General features: G+C 41.7%; 1 protein-coding gene across 1 annotated transcript in view; it reads right to left on the bottom strand.

Moving 5' to 3' along the window:
• The window catches only part of camsap2a (calmodulin regulated spectrin-associated protein family, member 2a), a 93,542-nt gene that overhangs the window by 32,120 nt on the left and 46,422 nt on the right, over positions 1 to 15,000 (bottom strand). Inside the window, exons 5-6 of the mRNA XM_080431874.1 lie at positions 9,401 to 9,542; positions 3,136 to 3,275 (exon numbers count right to left, since the gene is read on the bottom strand). Coding sequence (XP_080288000.1) covers positions 3,136 to 3,275; positions 9,401 to 9,542 — 282 coding nt within the window. The remainder of the gene's footprint in view (positions 1 to 3,135; positions 3,276 to 9,400; positions 9,543 to 15,000) is intronic.

The raw sequence follows: 15,000 nt of genomic DNA on the forward strand, positions 1-15,000 counted from the left end.
TCAACAAACTATACTATAAAAACTGGTCAAACATTGGCCATATTGTCAAATAATATAAGAAAGAGGCAACAATTGTGAAAATAGACGATCTACAAGCTCACAACGCCTCGCCTAGATCGGCTATTTGGTTTTTTTTATCTGTGGAATCAAGGTTGGGGGTCCCCAGTTCAAATATGATTATTTTGGGGGGTCGTGGCCTGAAAAGGTTGAGAACCGCTGGCCTAGAGGGTGGGTGGGTGGGTGTACGTCACAAACGTAACATGTGGACCTGCGAGGCACACCGTTGCTCCGATCCGCACCAATCTTGGCACCAACAGTGGTCAGGGGACTGCCATCAGAACACAGAGGCTGTGCAATGACCTACCACCCAAACATCATCTCTGTTTTTACGGTGTGGCTCTATGGCGCAAGCTGTCTGGAAGAGCTTACAGTAATGTGTTTTAATATCTGAAATATTTAGCTATTTCAAACTTTTATTTTACACAATCTTTTCTAGTCCTTTCAACCGTGTTGTATCGTGTATCTTAGGAAATCCACACAAAACAAAGACAAACTACTTCTCCAACTGGATCCTGCATCGGATGTCACTCTGTTCAGTGTGAATACATCTACAGTATAGTCTGACACTCACACACACACACGCACGCACGCACGCACGCACACACACACACACACACACACACACACACACACACACACACACACACACACACACACACACACACACACACACACACACACACACACACACACACACACACACACACACACACACACATAAACAAACACACACACACTACACCAATTACTCTATAATAGGTAAACTTATGCAAATCTTCTCAGCCTACTAGAGAAACAATAAGTAACAACAAGTAGCAGTGATGTTAGTTCTCCATCTCTAGCAGAGTGAACTCATGTGACCTACATACAGCATGCTGCTCTTACACCAGAAGAATGGAAATAGGCCACAGAATGCATTTAGAATGGTTTCTATGGCAATGATGGGAGTCAGTTTCCATGGCATTACAGTATCACCAGCAGTACAGCCGTCTGGACCTAAACACAACGTACTGAGCTCCCAATATTTATATTTAATCACTTAGGCCCAGTGGTGGACTCAAGTGAATAGTGTTCAAGTATTCAAAAGTACAAATTACGAAGTGCAATCTCTACAGAAATCTCTGCAGAAATTCAAAATGTAAAAATAGTAATAATAGCAGATCTATTTATTATTTTTATTTCTATCTATGACAGGCTAATTTCACTATATTTTAAATAGGTTAATTCATCATATATTTGTGTAAATTTCTGTCCCAAAAGTCCCTTTTTAGAAATGCAGTGGAGTCAAAAAGTACAATATTTCTTTTTGAAATGTAGCGGAGAGTAAGTCATCAGCTTGCAAAAAAACAACAACTTTACAAGCTGATTTGAGAGCTAAAAATTAACCTCTGCATGTTAAATTTTGAGTGCATTGATTTTCCTTTCCATTCTGCATCCTCATCATGATAGCAGCATGAGAGAAATAAAGGGTGGGAGGAAAAAATGAAGTGGTGTAGGTAAACACTGATATGATGAGTGGGATGGAGTGAGTCAGAGAGAGAGAGAGAGAGAGAGAGAGAGAGAGAGAGAGAGAGAGAGAGAGAGAGAGAGAGAGAGAGAGAGAGAGAGGCAGGCTTGTGAGACAGAAGGATGGTAACAAGGAGAGAAAGAGAGACAGGGAGTCTAATAAAGCAGTGAGGTTCTCAAACTTTTTCAAGTCAAGGACCACCAAATTGATATCATGTATTTGGCCGCAGACCCCCATCTGAAAACCTTTTGTGCCAGGGACCAGAATTTTCCAATACTTTTCAATTTTTTTCAAAAATGTTCAAAAATAGCAGATATACAAGGTCACAGTGTGGCACAAAGAGACATGCTGTGAGCTTGTGGATCTGCTATTTTTTAATAGCCAACATAGAAATGGATAAAGTTGTTAAAATGATTGAAATGCTGTATTAACTACTTTTGCGGGGAACCCCCCCCCCCCCCCCCCCCCGACACACTTTGAGAAACAATGTAATAAAATAAAAGAGAAAGGGGTGGCAGGGGTCCAGTGGGGGAGGGGAGGGCTGGGTACTTACAGTATAATGAATCATGCGCTATACCCCCCCCCCCCCGACCCCCACCCCCGTCTTTCATTAAATATGAATTGTTCCAGTCTGAAAGCTTCTAAGCCTAAATGTAGTTCATTCATAAACTTTGGAGTACATCCTTATGGCTAGCCATCTGGCATAAAGTATATTATAATTTTTTGTGAACATCTTTCAACTTTCCAACAGAGCTTAATCTTAGAGCAAAATTGTTCCCCTAAATTTGTCCCCTCCTTTTTTTGGAGGAACATTTTTCAAAAGCCCCCCAAGCACTTTCTTAATGCAAAGATGGCTCTAGAAGTTGTTGCTCCGGCTTTTGAAGCCCAACCAATGAATCTCTACTGATGTTGGGTGAAGGAAGGAAGGAAGGTAGGTAGGAAGGAAAGAAAGAAAGGAAGGAAGGGAGGAAGGAACAATACATTAAAGAGTGGTGTGGTTGCTGAAGTCAGATGGTTTACAACAAATCAGTTTAGACAGAGAGGGTTTTTCCAATATCTTCCATCCAACAGTATTCTAAAAGCAGCATGACTCGCCACTCATCAACCACACTCACACTGGACCGCTTTCATCTGTTTCTCTCATCATTTCTACTGTACATTTCATTTGACCTCTCATGTGTCCAGTCTCCATTTTAAGGTGAATTTATGCTGAACACAAGGTTCTTTTGACCATTTCCTGAAAAGTGTTGGACATACAAGGTTTCTGCCCGATAGCGACGATATACAGTAGCTTACAGTACTGTATATCGTCTCTGTCGGATGTCCAAAACTGTTACTTTTCAGGATTCAAATTCAAAAATAGCAAAAAGCTCAAAAAGGCATCACTTCGCACCACATTTTGAGCTTGTAGATCTGTATTTTTGATACTTTTGTGTGACGCTGTAGTATGATCAAAGTATAGGGCATTAGTTTACGAAAAAACACAAATAGCTAAAATATGGAGATAAGAGGTTTCTGCCCGACAGCAACAATATTCATCCGGCGCAGCAGACGGTGCGGTACCGTACCTTGACAGTGGAGGAGCCATACAGCATGTCCTCTAGGGTGAAGTGGCAGCAGGAGTTCAGGTTGTCCTTACAGAAGTCCTGGATCAGCTGCAGGTTGTACTGACGCTCCACCAGAGACATGTTCTCCTTCAGACACACATCTGCATGGGGTGGGAGAGCAGAGAACAGGACAGTCGTTGTCAGGAGACAAGACCAGTGATGGAGGAAGCACTCACTTGTTTTACTTAAGTCAAAGTATCAATACCCTAGTTCGGCATTCGGCATTTACTTAAGTAAAAGCACAAAAGCATTGGCATCAAAATGTACTTGACGTACCAAAAAGCAAAAGTACTCATTATGCAGAAGGTTTTCCTTTTCTTTTTAATAGCTTGTGAGCTTGTAGATCGGCTATTTTCAAATTGCCAAAGTATAGGTCTGAAGTGGTTTTGTAAGAATAATCCAAATCTACAAAGTAACTAGTAGAAACGAAAGTTTCCAAATAATTGTTGCGGAGTAAAAGTTAAAATTTTGCCTCCGAAATGTAGCGGAGTAGAAGTAAAAGTATTGCACATTGTAAATACTCCAGTAAGGTAAAAAAAATACCTCAAAATGTTACTTAAGTACATGTACTTACTTTCCACCACTGCAGGAGACAAGACGAAACCAGGGGCTAATCTGGATTTGTCAGTCTTAGCGCTGATGTTACAGTATGTACAGTAGATAGATGTCAGTGTTTACCCTGATGAAGATTATAGTCATCAAAGAAATTGAGAGAGAAGACATTGATTTCATCTGCAAGCCCATTGCTCATATTGACCATTTTACACCAGAGAGTTGGTAGGAGCATCCCAAATTAATATTAGGCTGTATCGCGTTGTCTTCATTACAGAAGAAAAGCGCGTTCTTATTGCTTATCATGAGCCATTGATCACGGAAGTATCTGTGAGTGTTTACTATAACTCAAACGCTAATTAAAACTGCTGAATGAACTGTTTTTCAGTGATAGAATCTCTCTCTCCAAACACCTCGGGGAGTCTCCTCTCTCATTGACAATAGAAGTGTCAACAACACGTCCACTTGCTCAATGTAAATTAACCAGAAAATCATTCATATTGAGGTGTTGTAAATCGGGCATTACAACGACTTAACTCTTTTTTGTGTTCACACATACAACCCGACCAGCTGTCTAGATACTGTAACTTCCAGGTTACAGTGCATGTGTGAGGGAGGCTACAGTCTCACTGTTACAGGGCTTTACAGGCAAATACACCCTCTTGTACTTAAACCTTAACATTAAGATTAACATTAAGATTAATTAATCTAAATCCTAGTGTCAGGGACCGAGTTGGTCGGAAGGAGAGACACAGGGAAAACTTTGTGGGTTTTAAAATACTTTTTTCTTTTTTTGCAAATAATGATTTAACATTTAACAAAAATAAAGGTGCTCAAAATAAACAAATCAAAACCAAATAACTAAACAGAAAAACAGGACTGAACAACACAACTAAACTGAAAACTGAACTAACCAGAATGACACAGGAGGTGGACATATACAGTATAGGGACGGGTCAGACCACTGTTAACACAAAAGGGGGAAAAGACAAAGACTACCATTGACACACACTCTAAGAACCCCTGCCCCACCCCATAGTGCAGAGGGACTGTGGTGCAGTCCAATTGTCCAGATTAGCTGCAGATCTGGAGCAGCTGATCCCCATTCCTTTGGCCAGCCCATAATGTCCATGTATGTCAGCAGCCTCCCACAGAACTGGTATCTCAAACAAAACTCAGTCAAATCAAATGCAAATAAACTACAAACAATAAATTATGTCATTTCAACTTGTTAATAATGTCCAACTTAAAATAAACACACTAAATATATAAACCAAAAGGAAGAGTTACCATACATTATAGTCTATGTGTGGCTGCTGAGTCAGCCATCACACACCTAGATTAAAGCATCATATTGCATCGCAATGCTACAAGTTGTGTGAGCTTGTAGATCTTCAGTTTTTGATTAAAGGAAGTATAAAATAGGATGTTTTGTATGAATAAAATGAATAAATGAATGAATAAAATCTGCAGAGTAACTGGTAGCTACATCAAATAATTGTAGTTGAGTAAAAAAGTACAATATTTGCCACTGAGATGTAGTGGAGCAGAAGTATAAATGATAAAAAAAACTGAAACTCAAGTCAAGTAAATGTACCTCAAATGTATACTTAAAGAAGAATATCACTCATTTTCTACACTGAACCATGTCATGATATACATTAAAGCTGTTAGAATACAATAAAAGAGTGTAATAAAATAAATGAAAAAAGTAATCTAAAAAACACGGCCCCTCACGTATTAGTATTAGGAGGGCAGGATGAGTCATTAGAACCAAGGACGGGTGTTTTTGATGAATCTAACATGTTAACAAGACCAGGAGACCTGGTTCTGCCAGACCCAGAATAAGTACTTTATAAGATCAGAGCACTACGTCACCGGACTTCACATGACGTGTCAGCCTGTGTCTATGCCCATGTATGGACGAAAGGGGGACAGACTTTTTTTGGCTGGGGCCGGAGGACAAATGGACCATGCCCATGTATGGACGAAACAGGTACAAAGCCTCATGTAAGCCCGACCCCTTGGGTCTGGCAAAAATGGAGTTTGAAGTTATAATGGGTTTGTATAGGAAGGGGGCGTGTCTGATAAAATGAATATCAAATATTTAAATACAGAATCAAGCATCTTAAAAACTGTCTGGGGGTCTCACAAAAGCCTGAGTAGACGATAAAATGACCCAAATTGTTTTTGAAAGTGATATATCTCTTCAACTTTATATTCAAGTCGTACTTTTTCAGCTGGAAGTGAAATTCACCATGCTAGTGAATGCAGCAGCCTAGAGGGTGGGCCAAATAGTACACCTTCCGTTTGTCGCTGATCACATGACCCCAACAATCAATTCTCCAGTTCTAGGCGACATAGAAAATGAGTGGTATTCCCCTTTAAGTACAGTACTTGAGTAACTGCTTTCTGTCTGCACCCCTGCCTGCGCTAATCGTTATTATAAAGAAACCATGGCAACGTTGGGTGTTGTGTGTGCCTATAAATGACGTTGCAGGTGTTGAAGATGACTAGAAATTGAGAGTCAAAGGAAGAAGACATTCCGGAGAGATTTTGAGAGTCAAAGACATAAACACACCGAGAGAGGCTTTGAGAGTCAAAGACAGAAACAAACCCACAGAGACTTTGAGTCAAAGACAGAAACGCATCCATACAGAGTTTGAGAGTCAAAGACAGAAACAAACCCACACAGACTTTGAGAGTCAAAGACAGAAACAGCTTCAGAGAGTTAGAATAATGTTGCGCTGGACGGTGCATCTAAAAGATGCACTAGATATAACAGCTCCTGCCGTGACAGTAGGACACAAGGTGTACATCTTTGGGTTCCGTTATCAAACAAGTTATGACAACATGGAACAGATTGAGGTGAATGTCTTCAACACAGTGTCTATGCGCTGCATGAAGTTGCCCACAGTGACAACTGGAAGAGGAGAACGTCTCCTTGAGGTTCCCTCCTTGTCCGAGGGGTACACAGCCGTGCTAATAGCAGAGATCATCTACATCTGGGGTGGGTGGATTGCACACATAACGAAGCTCTGCAATATGCTCTATGGATTTGATGTCGACACCCACAGATGGTTGAAGCTCAAGGTTTCTGGCACTGTTCCATTAGCAAGATGTGACCACACAGCCTGTGTCTTGGGGAAGGTCATGTATATCCATGCAGGAAATGACGGGACTAATGACATTAATGACATCCACAAGTTGGACACCACCACAATGAACTGGACTTTAATTAACACCGGAGGCACTCTGCCACCTGCTTCATCAGATCACTCGGCTACCATCATCGGGACAAAGATGTTTGTCCTTAGGAAAGGAGGAAAGGAGGAAAGGAGGAAATTTCCGGATGGACATCAGAGTGTTTGACACAGATACCAACCGCTGGCTGAGCACGCCCACTGCAAAGCCTCGTCCAGAAGGACGCGCAGTTAATGAAGCCTTTGCCTACAATGGAGAGCTGTACATGTTTGGTGGTTTTGACTATAATAGTAAGGACAGTACCTATAATGATACGTGGAAGTTCAATCCAGAGACCTTCTCCTGGAAGAGGATTAAGCCCAAGGGGAAAGGCCCCTTGGGCTTAATGCATAGGGGGTGCTATTGCATGGTGGGAGATCGCGTCTTCTTCTTTGTAGGACCTGTACCTCTTAGACTGTATGTCTTAGACTTGAGTCCTAGTCTAAAGACTTTATGCAAGCTAGCAGTTATTCGGTATGATCTGGAGCAGTCGGAACTCACACATGACATCCGGTGGGAACTGGCAGCCATGCAACTCAAGGGGAAGGCTCACTCAACTCGAGGACAGTCTTCAGATAATACAGATTCAGATAATACAGATTCAGATAATACATATTCAGATAATACAGATTCAGATAATACGTAAAAAGTCTGAATCTGTGGATCCAAAGTGGATCCAAATGCCTCTCTGTAATAGTAATCGGTCTCTGTCCCCTCCTCTTTAAAAAAAAAATATTTATCCCACGATTTTGCAACCCCATATTTTTTACCCAGTGCCAGTGGACAGTTGTGTATAAATGCCAACCCACCTCAACAAGTAAAACCAGAATCATTAGGCCATAATTGATAGCTTAATTGCAGTGTGACGCGTTGAGAGCTTGTAGTTGTACATTTTAGACAGGCATAACTGAGGCAGCCAGGCAGCTCAGACAGCTGTTTTAGGACCATGGTAACACTTGCTATGCATCCCATGTCTATGATGCATTATAAATATACTTATAATGTATTATAATCTGTATTATAACACTGTATAATTATAGTTATAAGAACGCATTAATGCTCATAATGCTTTATTATCAATAATCATAACACATTATACAGCATTCTATAATGACTTATAAGGTCAACTATTATAATTGTGTCTATAATGTTTAATAAGCAACAAATTACAACTATGAGAATTAACATAGAAAGTGTCATTATAAACTGGTTGGTAATGTATTATGATTGCATTATGAGTACTTATGAGTGCTTATAACTGTAATTATACAGTGTTATATGCATGTCACAATGCATTTATACTTGACCTTATCAGTCATTATAATGCTTTATAATGTGTTATGATTATTAAAAAGAATTATGAAATGTATGAGCTCTTATAACTATAATTATACAGTGTTATAAGCAGATTATAATGTATTATAAGTATGTCTGTAAGGTACAGTATGGTACAGTATGTTTATAAGGTACAGTATGTTTCAGTACAAAGGATGGTCGATGAATGACCAATATGGTTGTTACTGGATGGCCTAGGTGTTAATGTGAAGAAATGAATGTTGATTGATCACTGGTCTCCGTGCCGATGAGTTTTTGGTTGAACAACAGCTGTATGAGAGTGTGTGAGGGTGAGCCATGCGGCATTCATCAAGTTAATGTAACCTAGCATGATTAGTATTGAAGATGTCCTCTTTGGCCTAATGAATTAATGCATCACTCAGCATTCAGCCAACCAATCACAACTAATCACATACAGTACACATTAGCAGTCAGATACATGGGCAAACAAGCAGACATGGAGAGAGACATTGGAAACAGAAAGAAAGAAAGAAAGGGAAAAAAATTGGAGAGTGAGAAAAAGAGAAAGAGAAAAGTATACGATGAAGAGTGAAAAGTCACTTTCTGTCTTTCTTTCTACAAATATGAACAAACATGGTAAATCGAATGCATTTATATAGCGCTTCTCTGGTTTTCTGACACACTCACACACACACGCACACACATCCTCGCGTGGCCAGACTATATCACTGCGTGGATATGAGTCTGGTGCTTCCATGAGGACGTTTTTTTCCCCAAGGGGCGGGATCAAAACAATGACTCTGGACGCAATTGGTTAGACCTACAACCAACTACCAATTACAGTCTCCCATATTTGAATACTGGGCCCTGATTGGTCAACCCAGACTTCGGGAGCAGGAAATGGATTCACAACTGAGCAGTGGCAGACCCAAATCACAGAGGGCAATTTTTTTTTGCACTGGCAGATTCGTTTGGTCACACACACACACACACACACACACACACACACACACACACACACACACACACACACACACACACACACACACACACACACACACACACACACACACACACACACACACACACACACACACACACCATGGCTCAACCTCTCGGTTGGTACAGTACGTACCGTCCAGCAGCAGTATCTGTGGACAGTAGAAATGCAGCAGGGCTGCCAGGGCCGAGCCGTCGCTGCTGTCCTTCAGCAGGTTGTCCACTGGAGGGATCCACGGAGCGGGCTGGGCCGACGTCTGTTCCTTCCTGTAGCGAGACTGGAAGAACACACAGCGTATGAGCTATAGCACTGGTTCTCAAGGACCCCCCTTAACTCTGACAGTCTACAAATGGAACCAAATGGACCCGTTAGGGTCCACTTGGTTCCATTTGTAGACTGTCAGAGTTACAGACTTGTAAGGGTCAATTTACTGTAGAACCCTCCTCAAGGAACCCTGAGAGACCCTGGACTCCACTTTGAGAACCATGCACTGAGCCATAGAGTCAATGTTTAACGCTATAACATCATGCAAGGTATGGAGGTAGGTTTAGATGGTTTCACCAGTCTGTTGGTGCAAGCACACGTGCGTAAAAACATTGTCCGGTTAGCTGTATTAACCACTTTCAAACCGGTCTCCCTATTTTGTACATTTTATTTTATTTATCGAAAATAGACAAACGAAAATAGCCATTCTACAAGCTCACAAGCAACGCGCCACGAGGCGTTGCGTTGTGAGCTTGTAGATTGGCTATGTTTGCCATTTGGGAAGGGGTAGGCTCAAAACAAACTGAGAACAACCTGCTGTAGTAATAATGGAAGAAAGGGTCATTTTGCTATTTTTTGTGGGATAGCCAGCTTGTTACAAACATTTGATTCTGTGATAGGACCTTCACAGAGGCTGGAACTTTCAGGGTAGTTGTGTTATTGTAGTTAAACTGTGAATACTGCGCATATGTATGTATGTATACCGTATGTCACTGTCACTGCTATTATGTCCAGCAGAGGGTGCTGAAGTGACTCAACTATACACAACTCTAAGTTGAGTGGTTTCTTAGCCTGAAACCGTCTCTAATGTGTCTATAACATAACAGTCAGTTCCATAATGGCAAACATAATGTGTTTATCAGTATTGTATTGCTGACCAGTGGGAATATAATCTCTAGATACTGTATGGCAGTGTTTCCCAAACAGTGGGTCTCGAGTAAATATCCCTTTTTTTGTTTACAATTAAAAAATATATATTATTATTATTTCAAACATTTTCAGAAATTAAGAGAATTTCATGAATTTTAAATAGCACATCTAGAAGTTGTAGATAGATAGAGCTTGTAGATCGACTATTTTCACTAGTCCCGGGGAATCACCACATTTTTCTTTAGGGTCTCGAGTCAAAATGTTTGGGAACCACTGGTGCATGGTAATGTTGGTGAGTGCTAAGCTACTTTTTATGGGTCGCGAGTAAATACCCCTTTATTTCTTGTTTCCTACATTTTGTTTATAATTATTATTAAAACAAATCAGTTAAAAGAAATTCATATATTTTTTTGAAAATAATTTAAAAAATATATACTTTTAAGAAGTAGGGAAAATAGCAGATCTACAGGCTCAAAACACGTCGCATCGCATCGCGAAGTGTTGTGAGCTTGTAGATCGTCTATTTTCACTAGTTTGGGTCACATAACATTTCTCTTTTGGGTCTCGACTTAAAAAGTCTGGGAACCATTGCGCTAAGCTGTATCCATTGAGCTACAAAGGGATTGCAGCTCATCATCACCATGCATTGTGTTAGAGAGAGAGTGAGAGATGAGATGAGATGAAAGAAGAAACACATCGATGAGTAACAACAATCGAGTGTGAAGGAGAGAGGAAGAGAGAGAGAGAGAGAGAGAGAGAGAGAGAGAGCGAGAGAGAGAGAGAGAAAGAGAGGGAGGGAGGGAGAGAGAGAGAGGAAAACGTGGATGATGATATGGTCGCCATGGATACGATGGATAGATGACAGAATAGCGTAGCATTGGCTAGCTGACTTACAGGAACCAGCTTCATGTACCACTTGGTTGGAGACTGTAGCAGCAGCACAGCGACATCAACAACAACAACACAGGAAAACACACCAGTTAGCTTGTTAATTTAGAGATCGCTGCAGTGATCTCTAAGTCCAGTCGTTACCAGTTGTTACCAGTCGTTATGTGAGAACCAGCTGGTTCTCACGTAACGACTGGTCCGGGGCCCACCAGCGGTCCAAATGGACCCTTACGGGTCTGTAAGTATATGTATACTGTAAACTCCTCAGTGTTGATTTAGCTCTGAGTGTACAAATGGAACCAAATGGACCCGTATTGGGGTCCATTTGGTTCCATTTGTATACTCTCAGAGTTACAGGGCTGTTACAGTCCTTTTGGACCCCGTGGTGGTCCCTGAACTCGACATTGAGAAGCAGTGTTTTAGATGTTAGCGATGAGCTCAGCAGTTGACGCCCACACATCAGCCATCAGCAGAAATGTGAGAGCGTGTGTGTGTGTGTGTGTGTGTGTGTGTGTGTGTGTGTGGGGGTGTGTGTGGGTGCGTGCGTGCGTGCCTATGCCAGTGTTAGTCAGTTCCATTAAAAAAGACACCAATTAATTCCAGTTCATTTGATTAATTCCCTTTGGTAGAACATGGACATTTTTAGAACAGATTCTGCCATGTGGGTTCTGGCATATGGCCAACCAATGCAACTGACTCTTTAAGATGTGTTCTTCCAATGTGTGGGCACAGTATTATCTGACAATGTGTGTGTGTGTGTGTGTGTGTGTGTGTGTGTGTGTGTGTGTGTGTGTGTGTGTGTGTGTGTGTGTGTGTGTGTGTGTGTGTGTGTGTGTGTGTGTGTGTGTGTGTGTGTGTGTGTGTGTGTGTGTGTGTGTGTGTGTGTGTGTGTGCGCGCGCGTGAGTGCGTGCGTGTGCGTGTGCGTTTGCGCGTGTGTGTGAGAGGCATGTGTTTCTCATTCATGTATGTGTTTGTCTATTTAGTTTAGTTACTCATTCCATCGCAAACTAAGCCATGCCTTCTCTTGACAATATAATCGGACTCCAGTAAGTTCTAGTGAATAGTATTGACATTATATAATAATATTCGTCTCTCTGTATTATATACAGCAGATCATCATTAAAAAGCCATATTTCTCCACTTCACCAACAAGTATCAAAGAGAAGGTGGCTGGCGAGAGCTCAACTTCAAACGAGTGCCTTCAAGAACATCCCACACTAACGGTATCAAAGCCTGCAGCTTCTCTGACTGTGCTCCCGGTGTGGAAGAGACTTCCAACCTGAGGTTTCTGACGAGAGATAAAGTGAGAGAAAAAAGAAAGATTTGACATTCTATATAAGGCTGCAACTATTGATTAACAATTATTCTATCAAATTGTTGTGTAAAATTATCGATTAACAATTGTGTTTTATAATAGATTAAATCGATTAGTTAGATTAACTGTTGCGCCCCTACAATTCTACGTGTCAATAAAATTGGACATAGAGGTAAACCACCACAGAGGTGACGGTTAAATTCGCTGGAGCCAGCTTGGCTGAGCGCTCCTTCGAAAACAACTGTCTGTGTTCGCAGATGGGAAGTGAGCAGGGGATTGTGTCCTTTTTGACGCACTAGTGACTCTTATTGGTTGGTTGGGGTGCCTGCTCAGCGGGGACGGGGATTGGGGGAAGAGAGAGCAAATGACTCTCTCCTGGTGAAAGCAATTGTCTGTTGAGTGGACTCTGTGTATGAGGGAGACATGTGGTTGTCTCTATACACCCTCCTCCACAGAACAACAATCGAGTTTGGCAGCAACAGAGACCACAGTACGCATTGGGAGGGGATTGGCAATGACTAAATTGGGGAGAAAAGAGGGGAAACGGTAGTTTTTCTTATTCATGTAGACAGCTGGCTTTTGTGGTGAAAGTTCCAGTGGTAAGAGTTACAATAGAGATGTACGGAGAGAGAAAGGGAGAGAGCTAGGGCTGCACACGCACACAAAATAACACTTATTTTAAGCTATTTGGCTAAGTTATGTAACTGTTTATTTACTCAGGGGAGGTTGACTTGCGCACAGCTTCAACACTGATAGTTAGAGACATCCTGAAGCAAACTGTTGCTGGCAGATGAAAAGGAAGCCGGAAGCTTTTCGTGGTTGATTCAATAGACCTCATCTCATAATGGTAATTCGAGTCACTCATTCATTCATAAGAGCACACAGAAAGGTTGAGACTACTAGTATAGTATGTTTCCACAAAGATTACCTTGTACCGTCAAAATAGTCAATTAAATTGTAAATTTAAACCAAATAGAATTTCCTCATTGGAAAGTTGTACCACGATGGTCATGTGTTGAGAATGTTGTGATATCAATTTGATTACAGCATTGATGGATCCAAGTCATACCGGAGGACAGATGTAGGGGGTTTAACTATAAAAGCTACTTTATAGTGCCTTATTTACAAATAATACACCCACACACACATCTGGACTTCAATCATCTGCTGCCGCTTCTCTCACATACAATTAAAATCCTCTGAAGTCATGTCCAATTGAGCCCTGGTTCTGCTTTGAGCAACTTCAAGGGCTAAGCCCCTCTCTGTCTGTCTGTCTGTCTGTCTGTCTGTCTGTCTGTCTGTCTGTCTGTCTGTCTGTCTGTCTGTCTGTCTGTCTGTCTGTCTGTCTGTCTGTCTGTCTGTCTGTCTGTCTGTCTGTCTGTCTGTCTGTCTGTCTGTCTGTCTGTCTGTCTGTCTGTCTGCCTGCCTGCCTGCCTGCCTGCCTGCCTGCCTGCCTGCCTGCCTGCCTGCCTGCCTGCCTGCCTGCCTGCCTGCCTGTCTGTCTGTCTGTCTGTCTGTCCGTCCGTCCATCCGTCTGTCCCAGTGCTGCCTTTGCGTCGGAGACAAACCTCAGGTCTGTTCTTTTGTCTTTTACCTCAGCGTACAGCACCAAGACTTAAAATAAAAAGAGCTGGTGATACAGTCAGTACTGTACATCTGTCTCCCCCCATCTGTCCATCCCTTACTGTCTGAGAGTGGTTGTCTACGGGGGACACATCTCGGAGATAACTGGCACTGAGTTCACGTTGCCATGGGGTGATGGATGGCAACACACATAATATTAGGATGACACATATAATAGTATGATTTCTATTTAACCTCCAGTACTGACTGAGCATGGACCGCTGAGGGAACACACATGAACTGTTGGAAACTGGACAGTTCTACCACAGCCCTTAACCGCTTAAACCCTCTATTCTTGACACCTGAGTTGCAACTGTACTTGGACAGATTTTTTTCCATCCACACCAAATCGCTTTGCCAAAGATAGCCGATCTACAAGCTCACAACGTGTCGCATGATCTGCTATTTTTGGTGAATGTTTCCCCCATAATATGGATGGTGGGGTTCAAATGGTTAAAAAGCCCTTCGTTATACTTCGTCGAATAACGATGTCACGCGAAGATATCTGATCTACAAGCTCACATTTGGTCAAAATTTGTCTCGCGTTGCCAGACTAATTTTCCACAATCTCTGAATGCTATATAGAGTCTGGAACTACACTTCCCGAAAGCAGAGAAAAGCTGTCATCTGTTTGTCATTTCCGTACATTTTAAAACATCTTTAAAACATATTTTTGAGTTTCAATTTCTGCTAAGCAGCAAGCTATATATGCTTTGACAAGGGCAAATTTACACAACTGTAAAGACGAAACAGAAGCAGGGAGGATCGAGGCGT

This window comes from Gymnoscopelus braueri (genome assembly GCF_963280865.1).
Source record: "Gymnoscopelus braueri genome assembly, chromosome: 6".
Lineage (NCBI taxonomy): Eukaryota > Metazoa > Chordata > Actinopteri > Myctophiformes > Myctophidae > Gymnoscopelus > Gymnoscopelus braueri.